At 30.6% G+C, this 22,459-nt stretch overlaps 3 protein-coding genes across 5 annotated transcripts; all 3 read right to left on the bottom strand.

The window, feature by feature from the left end:
- Positions 1-3,281: 3,281 nt before the first annotated feature.
- On the bottom strand, positions 3,282-4,649 carry LOC149881011 (uncharacterized). The gene has a single exon (XM_090069434.1). It carries the CDS (start codon positions 4,558-4,560, stop codon positions 3,577-3,579), a length of 984 nt encoding a protein of 327 aa, XP_089925560.1. The 5' UTR covers positions 4,561-4,649; the 3' UTR covers positions 3,282-3,576.
- Positions 4,650-11,627: 6,978 nt separating this feature from the next.
- LOC149881010 (uncharacterized) lies at positions 11,628-17,255 on the bottom strand. Of its 3 annotated transcripts, none has more exons than XM_090069847.1 (2): positions 17,148-17,255; positions 11,628-13,317 (listed from the first exon to the last, which is right to left on the bottom strand). In XM_090069847.1, the coding sequence occupies exon 2, from the start codon at positions 13,311-13,313 to the stop codon at positions 12,336-12,338; it is 978 nt and encodes a 325-aa protein (XP_089925973.1). In that variant the 5' UTR covers positions 13,314-13,317; positions 17,148-17,255; the 3' UTR covers positions 11,628-12,335. The 3 variants fall into 3 exon arrangements, with proteins under 3 accessions (XP_089925973.1, XP_089925974.1, XP_089925972.1); XM_090069848.1 differs by lacking the exon at positions 17,148-17,255 and adding an exon at positions 14,179-14,206; XM_090069846.1 differs by lacking the exon at positions 17,148-17,255 and adding an exon at positions 13,552-13,607.
- Positions 17,256-19,661: 2,406 nt separating this feature from the next.
- On the bottom strand, positions 19,662-21,460 carry LOC145183218 (general transcription factor II-I repeat domain-containing protein 2A-like). The gene is made up of 2 exons (XM_090067916.1): positions 21,106-21,460; positions 19,662-21,013 (listed from the first exon to the last, which is right to left on the bottom strand). The coding sequence occupies exons 1-2, from the start codon at positions 21,458-21,460 to the stop codon at positions 19,662-19,664; spliced, it is 1,707 nt and encodes a 568-aa protein (XP_089924042.1).
- Positions 21,461-22,459: the final 999 nt, after the last annotated feature.

The raw sequence follows: 22,459 nt of genomic DNA, 5'->3' as shown, positions 1-22,459 counted from the left end.
ATCAAACACTTTAAAGTTTTCCGTGGAAATTTGGTACATTGGGATGGTTTTTTTTTTTAGCTAAAAAAAGATAAAGATTTCGAAAATTAAAACTATTAATATAATTTATTCAATTAAAAACTAAAAAAAAAATCAGCCAGAATATTAATTACTTACAAGTTTAATGGTAGGTTGAAGAATTAAACCAGTGGTGGTACTAAATCTTTTATGCTTCTTCCCCCTCCAGAATATGAAATAGATGTCCATCCATATCTTAAGCGTATTACTTCACAATTCTTTAAAATTGTTTTTAATCTTATTTATCTAAACCACTTTTATGCTCTAAGGAGAAATTTAACTGTAGAGGAAAGTGTAAAATGATCCGTTAGGTTAAAAAGGTCCCATAAATTTAAAGCATAACTAATTCTGCTATATAGCAATAGTGTTATAAATTAATTCGTTTTGTCGCAGCAAGTTATTGTGTTAACCACTGCTTCGTTTAAGTTCAATACGTACAACTTGTGTAGTTAGTTGACCTTTTTATCTGTCTTTTTATGATATTTATTACATATATTGGGGAATAATGGACCCATATGGAACGGGGAAAACCCAAAATGGTAATAAAATAATCATTTAATGATCGCAGGGATCATTTCACCCACAGGATTTATATAAAAGATACATTTCATGATTAACTTTTTCTTAAATATAGCCTCGTAGTTATATTCTAAAAATTAAACCGACAAAACTAGAGTTTATTTCAAGCATTCAAAATTGAAAATATAAAAAGAAAGGCAGTAAAAACCGTCAGTAAGCAGTTTGGGGGTATGAGGATGACTTAAAGAGAAAAATATTTGTTCTTCTTCGAATATCAAAATACTTGGAAGTAAGGGCCAAGTATTTTTGCAAAAGCAAAACAGGAGATTGTGGATCAAGAGATATTGAATCAAACAACTTATTTTAAAAGCGTGGTGCATGAGCTGACCACGCAAGATTAAGATGCCTAGCGTACCAAATAGCCAAACGTGATAAGTTCGCCAATCAATTTTCTCATGTGACAAAAGCAGCAGAAAAAGGCTGATTAAACGCTTTTAGAACTTAATATCGAGAAACTTCTTTATAAGTTAATTTTATAATATGATGAAGTTACAGGTTTTTACAGCTTGAGACAGAGCTTTCCACTAACCTGTAGTAAATAAGTTTTTCAATATTTTAAGGGAACTTTTTGATAAAAATAACTTCGCTTTTAATCAAATATACTGGAAAAATACTTTTATCTAATCTAAGTAGATTCAATGCAAGTATTTTTTCAGTTTTTTTAACTCCAAAACATTGGCCAAAATAGGCAGGTGGAAGTGCCTAGTAAACTTCCGCTAAAGCAGTGATTTTTCTGTCTGAAGTAAAAAGCAATAAGGAAAATGCACTAATGCAATTTTTTGCTAGAAAACAAATAAAAACTGAATCAATAAATAACGAAAGGTGTTTGTAAGGAGAGTGGTTTGATGAGCGAAAAGGTATTTTCTTAGTGTTTTCTGTTCTCAGGACTTCAGTATTGCAGTTTTTGTTTTATTGTAAATAATTATTTATATGATATTTAGTAAAAGGATTCCGTTGCAGTACTTTAGTTTATTCTTTTACATGTATTGTAATATATCTTGTGAATATTCTGTGATTGTTGAACTATTACATTTTAAAATCAGTATAACGTTGTTGAAGTTTTTTATAGTTATGGTAATTTATCATAGTTATGGTATTTTTATTTGATAAATTAGTTGGAAGCTTGCAGTTTCTGCAGTTTCAAGATTCTTACAACAGTGATGTAAGTAGTTGAATAAGAAATCTCAACATGTCACTCTTTAATTTCACTCTTCTACCACAAAAGCATTTGACTTGGTATAAATTCATTTCTGGCCTATTGTTTGATTCACGCTTTTTTAAGCAAAAATTTAAACAAGTTTGCAAACTCGGACATTTTTTTAATCAATCAGATTTGTCAATAGCTTGATAATAATATTATATGCTGGTACATGAACATTGCGTCAGTTTATATTATGTATATGATAATATCTTAGATATCCTCATTTGCCCTAAAGTATGTTGAGGTTTTTATAAAGATATAAACACAAATGAAGGTCTATCAACCTATCAACCTATCAACCTATCAACCTATCAACCTATCAACCTATCAACCTATCAACCTGCAATAGCACAAACTCCTCTCAGAAGGTAATAGTCTCGCTTATTATAATTACTAAAAAAATATTCTCTAACTCAGCTAAGATTACGTTCAGTCACAAAAAAGAAACTAAACAGGAAGCAGAAACCATCCCTAAAAGATCCCATTAGCAAGTCAGCGAAAGTCAGCGGTTGAAGAGGAGACCAAACGAAGATTTTAATGGATGATGGAATCTACTGCAAACGGTAATTTTATATAATCCCAAAAAGAAAAAAACCTGAAGTTTTGCTAAAAGCAATAAAAGCAATAAATTTAGCAAGAAAGTTATGCTTAGGCTAACCATCTGTTTGTGTGATTTAAAAAATCAGCCACTTTCCACGAACGGATAAATGAACTCTGAAGTTTCCGTGAAAGAATGAAAATAAGAATTTAAAAAAGTTTCCGTAAAACAACGTTTAAAAAAGCCAGTTGAGCATATGACCCAAAAGCATGATGATCCGCCTGTCTTCAGGCCTGATCTTTCATTTTTTCATTACTCAAGAAGTGTAACCGAATGGTATCAACAAAATGGCGTCCATTTTATCCCAAAAAGAATGCTTCCACAAAACATGCCACAACTTCATCCAATTGAAAAATTATGGAAAAATATGAAACGTAACATCAATCACTTCCACCTAACTTGGGATGTGGCATCACATAATTTATAAAAACAATTGTCCAAAAGCTCACCAAGTTGTCCGCACTGAGAAAAGGTTGTGCTAAGAACTTTTACGTTTTGTGAAAAATTCAGTATAACAGGTTATTCACAAATGTTTTTTAGTCTAAACACATGTTCAGCCGTGCAGAGTCTTCTTGTCCATGTATCTGGAAAGATTTGACCAATTTTATTCGACTGCTAACTATACGCACAAGTTAACATCTGAAATACAATCAAGAGTAAACAAACAGCATGAGAGAAATTTATGGACAATTTCTTTAAAAAGTTCTAACTAACGCTTTTCTTTTCCTTTATACGGGGAATGTGTAACCAAGCAGTACTTATGTTTAATGCGAACAACTTGTACTATCAGCCTTTTTTAGTCATAAAAAAAAAAGAATGACTTATTACTAGAAATATTTTGCTGGTCATTTACTGATTTACATTTTTTTGTTTGTTAATAAAGTAGAATAAAGTGGAGTGGTGGAGTCTATTGTTGCCCATCTTCCACTACTTAACTTATTTCAAACTACTGTTTATTAAATTAGTTTTTATCAAACTGTTTTTTTTTTCCAGCTCTTCAATATTATTCAAATTTTCCAAAGATGTCGGTTAACAGCAATAAAGTTTTTAAATTTCGGAGTTTTAATTCACTGGGACCACAATTACATTTGAAAAAAAAATTTGTTGAACCAACTCCAAGGTTCCCGGAAAATAGTTCGCTTTACGATGAGTTCAATCCAGATGCTGATTTGTCTTCGGTGGTGGTCTCTTGAACTAATCTAACGCCAGCATTGTTTCCAAGCAATGAATTTATCTTTGAATGATACATTTTTGAAATTCTTCTATTTCTTAAAATATAAATCAGTGCATTTATCACCGAACTAATCTCCCTGACAACAACTGTCCACATAAAACTTAGATGAAAAGGAGGAATAAGTGAAATATCATCTTTTGAGAAAATAAACGACATGTAGAATTGTGTCGCAAGGCAAGGTGTGTAAAACAATACATGTGCGAGCGAAATCATCACAACAGTTTTCGTGATATGGCTTTCAACTTCGGCGTTTCTCTGGACTCGGGCCGTACTTTTTCTTAATCTTTTTCTAGTTCCAACCAACATTGAAATATTTGCAGCAACAATCAAAACAAGAAAAGCCAGCGTTAAACAAGCAGTACCTAGGTAGACTAAGAACTGTAAATACAGGTTTGAGGTTGCATAGATAATTCCATAAGAAGCTGCCGCACCAAGAGAGAAAAAAACAATAAATATGAAGTACGCAATTAAATAGGAATCTTTGATAATCACTCCACAAAGCATGTTATTGTACAACACAGTCAAATATCGTTCAAAGGATATCATGACAAAAATAGAGCTAGTTAAGGCTAAAAACCAAACTCGAAAAAACAATATGATAGATATTTCTAAACAACCAAATTTATCAACTTGTCTTAGCAGGACAGCTTGAGACGATGGACCTAGCACGGTATTTATTAAATCAACAACTGATAGAGCTAGCACAAGCTTCTCGTTACGCGTATACTTTTTGTTTCTTGCTGTGGCACGTAATCCAAAAATTAAGGCAGAACTGGACACAAATGTAAATACAGCATTCAAAGTAAGTATCGCAATTATAAGATTGCTATTTGAATTTTTCGCTGTGTCTCTGAATTGGTATCGACAAACTGTGTCTTTGTAATCTGACATGTTTCTTTATTGAGATGATTAGTTAATTAGAAATATGTTTTAAAAATGTTGAACACAAGTTAAATGGTGAATGTCCTAGAATATGTATATTGCATGACGTATACTATATAGTGAATAAAGAAGGGCAAAAGTTATGTGCTCATATATTCCGTACATGCACATATGTTCAATAAGGTGTATTCATTTGCTAATTAAACTACAAAAAGAATATAGGAAAAGAAAAAAACAAAATTTTTGTGAACATTTTATTGTAATGGGTTCTTATTTGATATAAGGAAGTATATATATAGATAAAATTTGAAAATAATACAAAAGATTTTCATCAAGTTTAATCGTTCCAACACTCTGCCCACATCATTTATTACAAATGTAATCTTATTTTTTAAAACTAAATTGAGTATTTTTATAATTAGTTACACGTTTATATATGCATGAACTTTTATAGATGAACGTCATATATCATGATTGTAAACAAAGAGCTATTTATGAAAGCTTTCACTTGTTTTTTTGTTATAAGTTTAAAATCAATATGTGTCTGTTTATTGATTTTTTTAAAGTACAATTTATTTCAATTACAAAGAAATTTTATCACTTGGAACAGGGTGGATATTTTTTTTTACTTTTTTTCACAATAGAATGCTTTCAAAATCAGATAATGAAATAATAAAGAAAAATCAACTGAGATATGTCATCGAAATATTTTAGTACAGATGAGTGAAAAAGTTTTTGTGTTTTACATATACATATATGCTATTGCAGTTTCAAGTTGTATTATCTTAAAATACAAATTCTCATGCTCGTATGAGAGCGCTCAATATTATGTCTAAAAAGAGCGATATATATATAAAACGAAGAAATTTCAAGTGTGTATAGTACTTAAAGCTTCATGCCTTGTGGCAATCATCAGCCATGAAATACCGCTGTTTACAAATATAAAAAGAATAACCCAGCTAAGAATAACCTTAATGTTTTACAATCAATGTAGAGGCTAAAAAAAATATTGCTAGATTTTATAGATTTTATCTAAAACAAAGAAGTGTAAAGTCGTGAGTTTCAAGATAATTTTTTTTACCGTTTTAAGAGACTTTTTCGTCAAAAAAATATACCGAAAAATGTTATCGAAGTGGTTTCTATTTTAAAATTTGTTAAAACTGGAGTTATGTTTTCATTTTCCAGAAAACGAAATATCAAAAGTAGAAAAGTTCAAAATCCACATGCCTTAAAGAAGAGCAGAATCCTTTAAAAAAAAAAATTGTAAAATGTTTTGCTGCCATTTCAGTATTAATTTTTATTTTCGAAAAACGGATGACGAAACGAATGATGATAGCAGAGCTGAACTTAGAAACATGTTGCTATCTTCTTTGAGAAGATTTATTAATATATTGATGACGTTCATATTTAATCGCTCACGGTAAAAACATCTGGCCTAATTAAATCCTGATAATAACATAAACTGAAACAGTTATGTGCTTAAAAAGTGACTAATAAAATAATTATTTAAGGTAAATAATTTTATTTAAGTTTAAATATAGATTAGAAAATTTTGGTATAACAATAAGTAAAAAACGTCGGTAACACTTCAAATTAGTATGGGATGTTCCGAATTTTATATAAAAATATTCAGATTTTTAAAACAACATAGCTGTTATTTCTTATTAATGTACTTACATTTGCTGTTTGTTTATTTGTCTTTAGTAATGTTAATTAAAGGTAAGATTAATTTTTTAATGAAATATGTAAAATAATGAAATATATATATCTTGTTAACAGAAATTATGAGTCATACAAAGTATTATGGTGCAGAAAAAAGACATCATATTATAAAATAAAAAAAAAGAAGGAAAAGCATGAATTTATTCATGACACATTTGGTTGCTCTTCTATGATCAGAAATGCTTTAAAATGGGAAAAAGTAGGTTAAAAAAGAGGCTGAAAAAGAAAAACGAGCGAACATGAAGACAGATTAATAAAATATGCTTCTGTTGCCGATCCTTTTGTAATTTCTCACCCTTGTTAAATACAATTTAAATTTAAGAGTTTTTTTTTGCTTTGACAGTAGTACGTAGGCGGTTAGCAAAGAGTAAATTAGTCGCTGGAAGCCCAAAAAAAGTTCCCCTTTTGGAAAGAAGTCACGTGGTAGCAAGATTTCGTTTTGAAAAAATGCATGCAGATTAGCCTGGTTATTTTTGGTGATCTGCTGAGAGCCAAAATGTTTTATTTGGGTAAAGTGGACTTAGGATATATGGTATGTAAGAAGGCCATCTAACTCTTCATACAAACCGCCATTCACTCTAAAAACTTTTAAACATAGCGGAGCAAAAGTAAATATTCAAAATATTTAAGATATAGTTGGATTGTAGTTATGGATAGGCCTGAACAGTCTCCTGATTTCAATCCAATTGAAAATCTTCGGACGGATGTAAAAGAGGATGTAAAAACCAAAAAACCCAGCAAGAGTTTTGGAAAGTTGCCGAGAATGCTTAGAAAAATATTATTTTAGAACTTTATCAAAATCTGATTAACTACTTACCGAATGAAAAACCTGGGGCATGTGATTAAATATTAATTTCTTACTATTGTTTAATTACTTTTACATCATTTTTGTGTTGATAAAGTAAGTTATTTGCTGTATAACATTAAAAAATGAATACTACTATTACGATAGCCAACCTATGATTTACATAAAAAGAATTGTTGTAAATAAAAGCAAAAATTTTAAATTTTCGTCTCAGCTTATAATCTCACATCTAATTAATTCATAATTTAGTATAATTAATTCATAATTTAGTATTACAAACTCATTCACAGTAATTGTGTAAACAAAAAAAGATTAATTATTGAAATTTGATCCCACCATTATTAGTTTTTGCACTAGTTTGTTAATTTCCCAAAAATAAATGATGAAGTGATTCTAATAACTCTGCACTCACACGGTATCTTAACGTACGTTACAGTATGTTAACTACGTCATAGTCAAAATATAGCACCAAAAAAAAATACAACACAACATCCATAAAAATTGTCGATGAACGTCAGAGTTGCTGCTGAGTCGATTGAAAAATTTCAATTTAGCACCAAAAACTTCATATTATTAAAATTTTTGATGAAATGCTGATGCATAAAAACGTTGATCAAAAAAAAAGGAAAAAGAAGAAGAAGAAAAAAAAAGGAATCTCATTTCCAAAAAAGGTTCTTTTAGGTAAGTTATAAACACATACAAAGTTGTTTTCCTGTCGGAGTTAATTTAGGGGTTGTTAATGAGCCCCAAATCTAACAAAGTGAGACGCAACATCTCGTCAGAATTTGAATAAGCAACGTATTTTATGGATCAAATAAAGCTTTTGGAACAAAAAGTGTTGATTTTTGTTTCATTCCATTTTCTAAACGATGATAAAAATTCTAAAAAGATGTAGTAAAAACTTTTAACTTAATTGCATCTGCTCACAATTGTACAGGTTAAAACTCGACTAAAAGTTCAAGCTCGCATGTCTTTTATTAGTGGATTTAGAACAACTTCATGGTAAAAAAACTACTTTAATGCATTTTTACTGCAGTCTAGCACGGAGCAGTGTTGCTGCCTTTCGTATTGTTTATGATTAAATATCTTCTTAAAATCCCCATCATCGCAATCACCAATGCTTATTTGCATGTAACCCTATTCAATCTTTGATAAAGTAATAGTTGAATTAATGTCTGCTTGTGCTTTTTCATCAATAAATGATGATGTTGCTGACCAATCAACCAGTAAATAATGTAGGAAACCATTATCTATATGGGCGGCCTGAAAGAATGCTTATGAACTTTTGTGAGGAAATGTGAGCAATTATCTAGAGTAACGTTTGTTTCATGCTTCTCGTTGTTTTTTGTTAGAAGTTTTTAAAAAGAAACATGGTAGCAATTTCAGGCGTCAAAAAATCTTCCAACAATATTTGATTTACATAATTGCATCTTCTTAACATCCAACTAAATCTTACTAGAAACTAATCAAATCATGGATAATGAATTATGCTTTTAAGAAATCAAGTGTCAGCTAACAAATAAGTTTTCTGATCTCCTTGTAGATTTTTATTTGAGTTATTAGGCTCATCAGGTGGATCAGCATAATAACCCATCCCCCCCCCCCCAAAAAAAAAAAAAAAAATTTATCCTTTTAAAGTCCAACCAAACTATTTAATTTTCTTAACAGAAAACAAAACAAAAAAAAAAAAAAAAAAAAACTCAAACGAATGTAAACTACTGATTTCATGATTACTTTAATCTTTATTTCTTCGAATGTTATTCATTTAATCTGTATTATTATGATCATTCTAAATCGTCAAATATGGGGTAAGTTATGTTCAAAACGCAGTTAAACTTTTGTATGTTTGCATAAATCAGGTGAATTGCGGAAAAATCTAGCAGAGAAATTGACAGGTTTTCAATGAGAGGTTTTTTTTAGGAAATCAATAAACATCAAATCAAGAAATCTATCAAATTATTTTGTCCTTAAATTTTTTTGAAAAAGTGTAAAATACAGATTTTTTGTTCTGCTTAGAAAAAAGCTATGTAAAGGTTTACAAGAATTACAAGTGTGATCTTCTGGGGTCGCTGACGTGTTCAGGAAATTACGAAAGAGATATAACTTTCCTTCTTAATCCTGGCATAAGACTTAATTAGGCTTACTTGTTATATAAAGAGCTCCTTGCTGTACCGCAAGCTGCTTATGCTTTTAGTGAATTGACTCATGAAGACATAAGACAAGTAGCTCTTATTGAATGTTTGCCAGTTTACCAGCACAACGAACAAAGTAAATAACTTGTTCACATATTTGTATATATACTTTTGTAAATACATATATAAAACGGTATAGTTTTTTTCTTAAAAATCTCTGTAAATAATTTTTCTGTCGTTTTCTTTTATTTTTAATCAATTTTTTTTTGAAGTATTTTGTATATAAAAAAAACATTAATTTATAACAAATCCTCATTATTAAATCTTGTATAAAATATACCAGTTTTTTGTATATATTTTATATCTTGATGTATTTTCTCATTGTTGTTTCTCGATGCTTTTTCTCGATGTTATAAAAATTATTTTTATTTGAAGAGTTTGATTTATCCTTAAAATGAGGACTATTTCTGTGTTTAAAGTTGTTGGTGCTAGAGCCATACACCTCTCCTCAACAACAAGATATTCAAGAAAATTACTGCTAAAACTAACTAGTGTTTCTTATTAGTCCTCCAATACCAAAACGTCTCTTGTCCACTTTGTGAAAGACGTTAAGAATTAGATAGCTCTTTTTCTATGGATGGACTGATGGCGGATGATAAAGTGTGCAGAAAAACGTTTGACTTTCCTTTTATGCTTGAAATTGCACTTTAATTCTTAACTTCATCTTAGAAAAACCATTTAGAACCAGCAATGTAATTTTTAGTTCAGTTCACACAAAGGTTTAAAGTCATGAAAACTTCAATCTCGTTGTTACCATCTCAAATCTACTTTCTTTGTCGTTCGATAAAAACTTTATTCTAATGATTTTTGATGCAGTTTTTTCAGTACCTTTTGAATCAGCCACATGTTCTCATGCTAAATTGTTTCTATTAATTGTTCCGCAGAGCTGAGCATAGCATATACCTTTTTCCAATAACTTGTCTATGTTTTACTAAATGAAATCACTTTGCACGTCTATGATTGCTTTGACATGGAGCAGTTGTTGATGATTGCTTCTTTTTACAAGACCTTGACTTCGTTCTGGATACTGATGACAACCCCTTCCTTGGTATCGCATGAAGACTTGTTGGGCTGTCTTTCAATTGTGCTACACACAAAAAAAAGTCTATGGGACATAAGTTCAGTGAGTTTTGGGGAAAACATCAGGGCCAACATAGTCACAAACATTCTCGTTAAGTCATTTTTGTGATTTTCTTGATGTATGGTATGGTACTGAGTCTCGCTGTTACACATATAGTTGTCCAACATTACCAATTCGTATCAAGGGCGAGGTATGTTTTAATCTGACCTTCAAATATTCGTGTGTGTTTACTCTCAAGCTCTTGGGGAAGAAATAGGTAGGCAAGATGTCACCCTCTTATCAGATGGTTCAAAAGACCATGGAAGTTATCGGAAACTTTGTTTATATGACCTGACGTTCATCCTTTTCAAGCTAACAGTTATTCTGGTTTTTATTTTTTTGTGCTGGTAGAAACTCATTCTCAGCAAAGAACTAGATCATGCCCGGCTGCAACCAGTGCTTTTTTAAGTGCTTCAACATGTGAAGCACTTAAAAATAGTTCTTTTACCGCTTTTCTTAAATCTTTACTCATCTTGTATGACTTATACCTTATGTCCTCCGCTACACAAGTTCAACTTACTGACTTAGATCTTCCCAAGTCTAATTGACTAATTGACTTACCAGGTTCAACGTCAACCATTTCTGGGACAATTGCTATGAAATCAGGTGTTCTGACGCAATCAGAACGTTACTTTTGAGTTGGTCTCTCAGCTTTAGCTTCATTGTCACCTTCAAATTCTTCAAGCTCTTCTCTCACTTTCCAAACCCAACTTTTGCTCACTTTTCAGAGTTTTTCAATACTGGAAATGTCGTATCCAGCGTGAATTGCAAATAACACACTTTTTTTCCCGCCATTGTGGTATTGAAAAATCATTATTTGAAGCCATTTTTAAAAAATTATTTGACCAGAAATATTCTAAAATAACCACCAAAAAAAAAACAAAAACTTTTGTGATGGAATCTACAAGCAGTACGTTTATATTTGATAGTAAAATATCGCGTGCAGCCAGTATATTTGGATACATTTGAATACATCATTTGCCCTAATGAGATAAGGAAAAACGTTTGGGAAATCAAACAATTCTTGAAAGCATGGTGGGCTTTCTCCCCTCTACAAACTTAAAAATATTTTTTGCTTAAACACAATTTATGTGTTTGAAAACAGAGATGGCTTTGATTTAATAAAGTATGGTTATGGGCTGAGAAATTTAACTCAAGTAAATAAATAACTTTTTTTTTTTTTGAAATTTGGTTTTAAACTATAAAAATTAAACATTATTGCTCATAATATATTTTTTTCTATAATATATTAACATAATAATATATTATAACATATATTAAAATTTACACAGTGTAATTTATATATTTAAATTAGTTTGGTATAACTGATTATTCAATAACTTTTTTATGTCTGGAAACAGGTTCAGTCATATTAGGCCTTTCGTCCTGATATCTGGCAACATCTGATCAACTTCATTCAACAGCAAGCTCTTAAGCTAACCAATTATCATGATTAGTAATATTCAAGAAAAAATAGGAGAAAATTGTGGACAGCTTCCTTAAAAAAGTTTAGCTTTTCTTTTGATTTTAATTTGAAATGGGAGACCAATCGGTAATTATGTATAATTCTAGCAACTGGTACTATCACACTTTTTAAACAAAAAAAAGCTTTACGCTAATTACGTGAAATATTGCAGGTTCATAACAGAACAACATTAATATTGAAAAGTTAATAAAGTAGAGTAAAGTGGAGCGGTATATCTCTTGCTGCTTTATGTTCCACTACTTCACTTTTAACAAACTCCTGTTTATCAAGCTGGTTTTTTTTTTTTTTTTTAACCATTCTTCAAGATTGCTTAAAATTTCCAAAGATGTCGGTTAACAACAGCAATAAAATTTTTTAAAGTTTTGGATTTTTTTAAATTATAATTACAGTTACGTTAGAAAAAAATTCTTGTTAGATCTGCCCCCAGATTCCGAGAAATAGTTCGCTTTATGATGATTGCTATACAAATGCTGATCTATCTTCGGTGGTGTTCTCTGGAACTAAACATTTTCTAACGCCAGCATTGTTTCCAAGCAATGAATTTATCATGGAATGATACATTTTCGTGATTTTTCTATTTCTTAAAATATAAATCAGTGCATTTATCCCCGAACTCAAATCTCTGAGAACAACTGTCCACAAAAAGATTCGATGGAAAGGAGGAATAAATGAAATATCATCTTTTGAGAAAGTAACCGACATGCAGAATTGTGCCGCAAGGAAAGGAGTGTAAAACAGTACATGTGCAAGAGAAATCATCACAACAGTTTTCGTGATGTGGCTTTCGACTTCAGTATTTTTTTTAAATTGGACGGCACTTTTTCTTAATCTTTTTCTAGTTCCAACTAACATTGAAATATTTGCAGCAATAATCAAAACAAGAAAAACCAGCGTTAAACTGGCAGTGCCTATGTAGAGTAAGAATTGTAGATACAGGTTTGAAGTTGCAAAAATAATCCCAAAAGTCGCTGCAGTACCAAAAGAGAAAAAAGAAATTAATATGAAGTATGCAATTAAATATGAATCTTTAATTATCACTCCACAAAGTTTGTTATTGTACAACACAGTCAAAAATCGTTCGAAGGATATCACGACAAAAATAAAGCTGTTTAAACCAAAGAATAAAACGCGAAAAAACGATATGACAGATATTTCTAGACAACTGAGCTTATGAACTTCTCTTAACAGGACGGCTTGAGACAAGGGAACTATCAAAGCATTCAATATATCAACAACTGATAGAACAAACACAAGCTTCTCATTTCGTGTATACTTTTTGTTTCTTACTGTGGTACGTAATCCAAAAATTAGGGCGGAATTGGACGCAAGTGTAAAAATAGCATTTAGAACATAACTAGCAATCAAAAGCCTGCTGTTTGTATACTTTGCTGAGTCTCTAAATTGGTATCGACAAACTGTGTCTTTGTAATCTGACATGTTTCTATATTAAGATAATTAGTTAATTAGAAATAAGATTCAATGGTGATAATTACACGTCAAAACTGTAAATACCATAGAATATGTAAAATATATAAAGTATACTATATATTTGATAAAACAGCATTGAATAATAGGTGCATTCGTTAACTTATCAAATGTTAAAAAGAAAACAGCAACAAAAAAAAAAAAAAGTTTTATACAATGGTTCTTTTTTTAAACAGGGAAGTATACATACATAAGGTTTGAAAAGAATACATAACTTTATTCATCAATTATCAGCGTTCCAACCCTCATCCCACATCAATTATTACAAACATAATCTCATTTTAAAGTTTCATTTCAAATATTAATAATTAATTAGTATTACAAGCAATTAGTTATTTAAAAGTACATAAATATACATAGATACATAAGTACATGCATACATATATACCTACGCATTCTGATTTTATTTATATGTATTTAATATATATATATATATATATATATATATATATATATATATATATATATATATATCTTACAATGATGAAGGTTGTAAGATATATATATATATATATATATATATATATATATATATATATATATATCTTACAACCTTCATCGAAGTTTTTATTTTTAGTTTGGTTTAAATTTCAAAACTTTATTTGTAAAATAATTTTTTAAAATTAGTTTCAAATAATGAACTTTTATTATCACAGTCGTGGAAAAGAAAAAGTGTGTTATTTGAAACTCACGCCGGTTATGACATTTCCAGTATTGCAATTTTCTTAAAAGTGAACAAAGGTTGTGTTTGGAGACGGAGAAGGAGCTTGAAGAGTCTGAAGGTGATTATAAAACTAATGCTAAGAGATCAACTTACATGCAACGGTCTGATTGTGTCAGAGGTATCCAAGGTCATGTAAACAAAGTTCCAATAATTTGCATGGTCTTTGGAACCACCTGATCAGAGGGTGACGTCTTGCCTACCTATTTCTTCCCCAAAAACTTGAGAGTAAACTTACATGACTACTTGAAGGTCAGATTGAAACATACCTCGCCCTTGATACGAATTGGTAATGTTGGACAACTATATGTGTAACAGCGAGACTCAGTACCATACCATACATCAAGAAAATCACAAAAATGACTTAACGAGAATGTTTGTGACTATGTTGGCCCTGATGTTTTCCCCAAAACTCACTGAACTTATGTCCCATAGACTTTTTTTTGTGTGTAGCACAATTGAAAGACAGCCCAACAAGTCTTCATGCGATACCAAGGAAGGGGTTGTCATCAGTATCCAGAACGAAGTCAAGGTCTTGTAAAAAGAAGCAATCATCAATAACTGCACCAGGGTCCACGGCTGTGTCGAAGCAGTCATTGACGTGCAAAGTGATTTTATTGAGGTAAAGGTAAGAGAATTAATCCAGTTTAAAAATGAAGTTGATTTTATTTAAATTCATTAATTTCAAAACTTAAATTAAAAAAAGCTTTTTTTAGCTTAAAAAATAAACAAATAAACAAAAAAAAAACTGCATAAGTTTACTAACGAAATCCATATCAGTACTTAAAGTTGCCATCTTTCGTACGATAACAGGCTTTGATGCGATTTGGCATTAGTTCAATTAACTTCATACATAGTTCTTTTGAAGTTTCGAACCAAACTCTCTGCATTTGTTGTTTAAGATGCTCCATGGATGTTATGCCATTAGTACCGTTTTGGTATCCGTATATTTCGTGCTTGGGTTTTACAATAAAATGATTCCGCAGATGGTAAAAGCTCATTTTGAGGGGTGTCTCTGTAGGTAAATTGGTTAGTTAAACCCGTATACACATTGCAACACCAGTGTTATTGAGGGAAATGCAACCCTTGATTCCAGCTGAGCCTTCGCCGCATTGTAATTTTTGAATTACGTATCAGCCCACAACTCGTTTGGAACTGAATCATTTTTCCGTAACTAATGATTTTCGATTAAATACGTCAAAACTCGATTTATCACTGAAGATGAATTTTCTGCAATACTCTACTGTCCAGTGATGTCCTTATCTACACCATTATTGCCTTTTGAGTTTATCCATGACTTTCAGTAATGGCTTTCAGCAAGCTGCTTTTTATAGCTGATTCTTTTATTTTTTTTTTAATCTAAAATCTTTCTAACTGGTGTTCTACTAATACAAATATTTTTGAACTTGTAATTAAACTCACTAACATGTTTACTGATGCGGTTTTCCCTCATCTCTCAAAAGAGGTAACTTGCATTTCGGCCTGTTGTGTTAGACCGTCTTACCGATCGTTGGTCGTTGGTCTTTGACTTGATCGATGTGTAATTTTTGCTACTGAACTGCTTCGGATTTGCTTTTTCTGATCAACATTTCTGTGAAAATGACCAGCTTATTGCCAACTGAAATAACTTTTAAAGTAAATTGTGAATTAGGACAATTTTTTGAATTTATTAGGACAATTTTTTGCACCTATTTATGATAAAGTTTGGCATATCAAGTCAAAAATCAATCTTAGGTGGTTTTTCTGGAACTTTTACTTTCCGATTCCGTCGATAAATATAAGCAAGTTTTTTTGGTCTCATACTTTCTAACACTTTTGTTAAAATGCAATTCCTTTTCAAACAACAAAACATTAAAAAATAAAAGTAATATATATGGGTAAGTAATAAAACAAACTCATATTAATTAAATTAAGTCAATTAACTTCTTCTGCTTTGATTTAAGATAAAGAAATTAACACTATTACTTATACTTTGATATAAATTTAAAATAGTTATACAACTCTGTTAATTAATCTTTTTAAAGCACAATTTATAACTATACCTGAGAAAATTCAAGTCAACTGAACATTAATATATATATATATATATATATATATATATATATATATATATATATATATATATATATATATAAATATATGAAGGCCACACTGGAAAACGATTAAGCTACATTTTTGCTTTTTTTGGGTTTTTCCCCCTGTTATATTCGGCTGCAGTTTAACTATATAATAATTGACTATATAACTAGAAAACCGATCAAATTACACAGATATTTAGCTTAACAAATAAGTGAGCTATGGTGTAAGCTATGGTGTTTTGAAGTTTAAAATCTAATTTACTCAAAACAATAAAAATGTAGCTTGATCGTTTTTCCAGTGTGGTCTTCATATATATAAGCCGACAAAATCATACCTTAGAGTTTTACAAATAAAATAGAGGTTCAAAATGACGTGTTATCTTTTTTAATAAGTCCGTCAAATAAGATAATTTTTTAACTCAAAAGATTTTATCTTCATACACTTTATCTTAATATACCTTAAAATGCTATCGCTGAAATTTTTATTTGAATTTTGTTTAAATCGGAATTAATTTTTCATATTCCTTAAAAAGTTGAAAAGCCACATGTTTCAAAGAAATGAAAGTTCTTCACAAACCAAAAATGTAAAATATATTGCTAGCTTTTCACTATTAATTTCTATTTTTTGTAAACTATTGACAAAGAGAATCATCTCTTTTTCGTTATTTTTTCGAAGAAATAGAGTAGAACCTAGTAATTTATTGCCATTTTCTTTGATGAGATTTATTATTATATTCATGACAGTATTATAAAGTCGGTTTTGGTAAAAACATCAGGTCAAAATAAATCCTGGTAATAAATTAAAGTAATTCGATCATAAGGATTCAATAGTATTATATATATATATATATATAAAAATAAAAAACCAAGTTTAATCTTGGAGTCCATTTGGAAACTTTGAACTGTTTATAACAAACATCTAATGAATTAGATTTCTACGCATGAAAAATTTATTTTTATAAGAAAGATAAGTCAAAAATTAGTTACCATGTAGATACGTTCTACCATAAGGAGGAGGTGATTAACTTTTGCTGATATCATAAATCTGGAAATTTAAAAATATACAAAAGATAACTCAAGGTAGCAAAAAAGTTGTTGATGAACTTTTGAACAGTACAACACAATATAACACAGCAAGACAACTCAAAACGACAACAAAGTACAACACCACAACAAATACAAAGTAAAACACCACAACTAGCAACAACCATTACTTTTTTGTTTTTTTTATTGAAATCCTGCATTGCACAAAATAAGTTACAAAATTCTTTTGATATTTCTGTATCTCAGACAAAAAACAAGTGCTGCTATAAGAAAAAAAAAAAATTTCTTTTCTGCTTTGCGGACATTATTCGCTTTCTTAGCTGCATTTCAGCTTAGAATTAGAAGAACTTTTGCAAGTATGATTTTCGAAGGATCTTAATCACTAAAACGCCGAAGAACACCTGCTGGTATTAGAAAAAACTTCATTTTGTTCACTTTCAATTGCAGTTCATTGATAATGATGATGAGAGATGAACTTCTCATAGAGCTTTTTAACCTATCTTTTGCAGTTGGTAAGGATGGACACGTAGAACGAAAAAGCTTGACACCTATTAAATTAGATTTCTCATCGGAGCCCCTTGTGTTAAAATATTTCTTCTAGATCAACTCATGATCTTGTCACACAGACACAACACAGAACACAGAACGTTTTTTAAAACTCGTTTGTGATTTGCACCTGCGTAGAATCAAATCACCATATATTGCTTTACTTTGTTAAGAAAAAAATTATTTGTGAACAATCTTATAAATTTAATAAATATGTTATAATCAAAGTTAGTTTATTAATTAAGTTTTTTATATGTGGTGCATATACACCTGATTAAAAGTGAAGCTCTCAAATCTACATTTATCTAATATTGTTAAATCGTAATTTCGTTTATCTCAAATATAAACTCAACGATTTGAAATCGTTTTATCATTAAATCTCATAAATACTGAATTTTATAATATGTTGGAATATTTGAATTTGTTTAAAAGCTTCGCTAAACACCAAACCGTTGTCCCGAATATGAAAGATGATGGTGACAATCCGAATATAGAAGATGATGGTAATAGTCCGAATGTTTCATGTATTTTCCTCTATATGTACTCTTGTAAACTTTTTTTTTTTATTACCTAAAATTGAGTGTTTTCGTTAATGTTAATTATCCTTTAGAAAATTTTATAAAATTAAATGTTTGAAGCAACTTTGGTAATTTTTTTTTTTGAGGGAGGAGTAAGAGTGTCTAGTTGAGGGAAGGGTAAATGTGTCTCAGTTGGTAATCAAGCAATGGGATCATTTTAAACTTTATGAATGAATATTTTTGGTTTCAGTTCATACTTTTTTGATTCCAGTTTGAATGTTTCACATTCAAGATTAAAAATTTTTATAACAAAAGCTGCAACAACTTCAAATAATAAAAGCTGTAAAAATAATACATTAACTGTATCTTTACAAAAATAAATTTTTTAAACATTCGGTAAACATCTTGCTTTTCATCCAAAAGAAATGATTGATTTTTTGAGATGTAGATGAAAAGCATCCATAATAAATAGTTCCACCTGTAGATGAAAAGCATCCATAATAAATAGTGCCCCCCCCAGGAAATATTTACTAATAATATATTATCACGGATTATCTCGGGAGCGAATAGATACTCTCGCCCTCATGATAATCCGTGATAATATATTATCAATATAAATTTCCTGAGAAGGGGGGAGGGGGCACTGCCCCTGTTGCCCCCGTGAACTCGGCGCCTATGTACAGAGGTATACAATAGATAAAATTTGAAAAAAATAGATAACATTCTTAATCAAGTATCACCCTTCCGCAAAATTAACGCACCATTTACACATTTCGATTTATTTTAATTGTCGTCAATATTGTCATACATTTTGACAAACATATTAAGAATAGAGCACATGAACACAATTATTTCGATGATAATAACAATTCTGACTTGACTTTGAGGATGGCGAAAAAAAAAACTAAAATAAAAAATATGGTTCGTTTAACAAAATAAAGTAAAATGATTATTATTGTTATGCACACTAATACAGCTTAAACTGAAAAATTTTTGATTTATCAATAACTAGTGTTACCACCTCTTGATATTATTACAGCCTGACAGCGCCGTGGCATAGTTTAAATTAGAGATCTAATTGTTTCTTGAGGGATATCTTCCCTCACGCAGATTAGAATTTGTCGCTGCTCGTCTAGGCTGTTAGTTGGTGGATGTTAGCTTCTAACATGGCGTCCCATTATGTCCAAAAGATGCCCTATATCTGGACTACAAGCTGGCCAATCCAAAACTTGAATAATAACATTACTTAAGTATTCATTAACAATGTGCCGTATGTGGTCTAGCACAGGGATGTCCAACCTTTTTACAGTAAGGGCCATTAATTCGTTTCAAAATCAACTTGAGGGGCACAAACATAAAATACCCAAAATAAAAATTATTAAATTTGAAGTTTTTATTTAAATTTAAACAAACAGTTACACTCATAGTTAAGGTTCAAAGTGAAGTTATACAAAAGTTCGATCAATGTGAAACTTGACACTGTTTTTTTTTGCATAAATGATCTGTCTGCTTTTATATTTGATGATGCAATTCGAAGGGTATTAGTAAGGTGTTCATCTGTCAATCTATTTCTCTGTTCTGTTTTTACATGCTTCATTTTTGAGAATAACTGTTCGCAGTTGTATGTGCTTCCAAAAAGTGAAAAATATTTAATAGCATGTCTGCACAAATGAGGAAAAACTTCAATGCTCATGTATTTTTTATAAAATTCTAACAATTCTACTTCTTTGTAGGCTTCTTTAAGATCTTTATTGTTTTGCAATTCTATTAATTCCATTTGAAATTCATTTCTAACTGTCTCAGCTTTGATGGAAAATGGATGCGCAAATAAGTCTAACTCATTTTTTTCCTTTTTAAAGTCACAGAATCTTGTGTCAAATTCATCAATTAATTTTAAAATAAGAGTACAATATCTTTCAGAGTCAATTGTATTCATATTTCTTTCTGATAATGCCTTGAAATGGACAAGTACTTTAGAACTTAATTGTTGTTTCAGAAGTTTTAATTTTAAAACAAATGTTTCTACATTTTCAAACAATTTACTAATAAGTTGATCTTTACGCTGCAACTTAAGATTTAATTCCATTAACATCTGAGTCATGTCAATCAAAAATGCCAAATCATTCAGACAGTCAATATTTTCAAGCAAGCTTGTGTCTTTCCCTTTAATTTTTAGAAACAGCACTATTTCAGGTAATAGTATCCAAAATCTTTTCAGAGTAACAGCTCGACTAAGCCATCTAACCTGGCTGAAATAAATTACATCTTCAGCCTCATTACCACAACCTTCAAGTAATTGTTTAAACTGTCTGTGATTAAGGCCATGACTTCTTATAAAGTTAACAAAATGAATAACAAGTTCTATAACATTCTTCATCTCCAATACTTTTGCACATAACTGCTCTTGGTGTATAATGCAGTGATATGAAATAATTTCATGATTAATGGATTTCTTAAGTAATGCAATAAATCCAATATTTTTTCCTGTTAGTGCACTTGCTCCATCTGTAGTGACACCACAGAGTTTCTTTTCTGGTAATTCAAATTTCACCAATGTTTTTTTCACTTCAGAGAGAATATCTTCTCCTCTTGTTGTGTCCTTCATATGATTAATATCTAACAGTTCTTCAATTACTTCAAAGTTACTAGTTATACCTCTAATAAAAATGGCTAGCTGAGCAGTATCACCTCTGTCTGTTGATTCATCCAGTGCCAGACTATAGGCTTCACATTTATTTAATTTTTCTTTTAATAATAATTCAATATTTTTTGACATATCTCTTTACAAAATATTTTTAAACAGTTTTTTAATAAATCTCCAGTACAAAAAGGTTTACCACTTTTTGCAATAGCTTCTGCCATTAAAAAACTTATTTTGGTAGCACTGTAAGAGCTAATCACTTTAGTTTTTATCACTGATTGTTGTGCAAGAAAAGTTTTCTTCAACAATTCAATCTTATCAATTCGAAATTGGCCTTTAAATTTGTCATAACTTACAGCATGTTTTGTAGTGTAGTGCCTGTTCACATTATAACTTTTACACACGGCAATTTTCTCCAAACAAATTAGACATATAATAGAATTACTTTGTTCATGTACAAAATAGTCAGTTGTCCAAGAAGGATTAAATACACGACCCCCACGACCCCCATGACTTTCAGTATCACATCTACGTCTTTTAGCTGAAGCCATCTTTATTAAATATATAAAAATAATGTTTTTTCTTTAGCGCGTTTTATTATTTCAAATGCGGATTTATATAGTGAAAGTATAATCGAAATCGAATGTATAATTCGAATTATAAATATGTAAATAATATGCTGTTGCTGTAGAACTTCTTTTATTATTGTTATTTGAAATTTTTATTAAAATAAAAATTCAAAATTAATGGACCGTGATATGCGGGCCATGCCATAGGCTGACGAGAGCCACCTTCTGGCCCGCGGGCCACGCGTTGGACAACCCTGGTCTAGCATTATCCTGCATAAGAAGGAATTCATCTCCAATGCACGGTGCAAAAGGTAATACAAAAAGTTCTAAAATGCCAGCTATGTACCGTTGACAAAATAGACGTCCACCATCAACAATAAAAAGCTCTGTGCGAGCGGTTAAAGATATTCCGCTCATAACATCAATGAGCCGCCTCCATATAAAGTGGTTTCTCGAATATTACAAGCAAAATATCTTTCATTTGCTCTTCTGTACACTCTTGGGAGGCGATCAGAACTTACAAGGCAAAACCTTGACTCATCTGCAAATAGCTATCTCCAATCATGTATTTACCAATTCATGTCTCCTTGCAACTGCCAGTCTGTTTCTTCGGTAGTCTACAGATAATCTGGGGCCAGTAGCTGCTGCCCGAGGTCGTAAATTTAAAGCACGAAGTTTTCTTCTAATGGTATCTTGACTAACAGCAGTTCCATGAACCTCAGCAAGTCGAATTTGGAGACTTCGTGCAATAGTGAACCTTTCTTTCAGCGTTTAAAGCATTAAAAATCGGTCCATCACGGGATTAGTAGCTCGTGGTCTGCCTTAGCTAACTGCTGTATGAGGCACTCCAGACGTTCTACGAAGTTGGCGATTTGCTAATCCTTCATTGGACAAAGTAACATTTGCAACACATTCATCACGACTTAAATTTTGTCTAGAACACTGCATAACGAACAGATGTGTTGCTCAAATAACAGTTAT

Source organism: Hydra viridissima, unplaced genomic scaffold, assembly GCF_058129835.1.
Source record: "Hydra viridissima isolate aposymbiotic clone 2 unplaced genomic scaffold, HvirCarnegie_v1 scaffold_12, whole genome shotgun sequence".
Lineage (NCBI taxonomy): Eukaryota > Metazoa > Cnidaria > Hydrozoa > Anthoathecata > Hydridae > Hydra > Hydra viridissima.
Note: the sequence above shows the minus strand (reverse complement) of the source record. Positions and strands in the feature narration are given on the sequence as shown.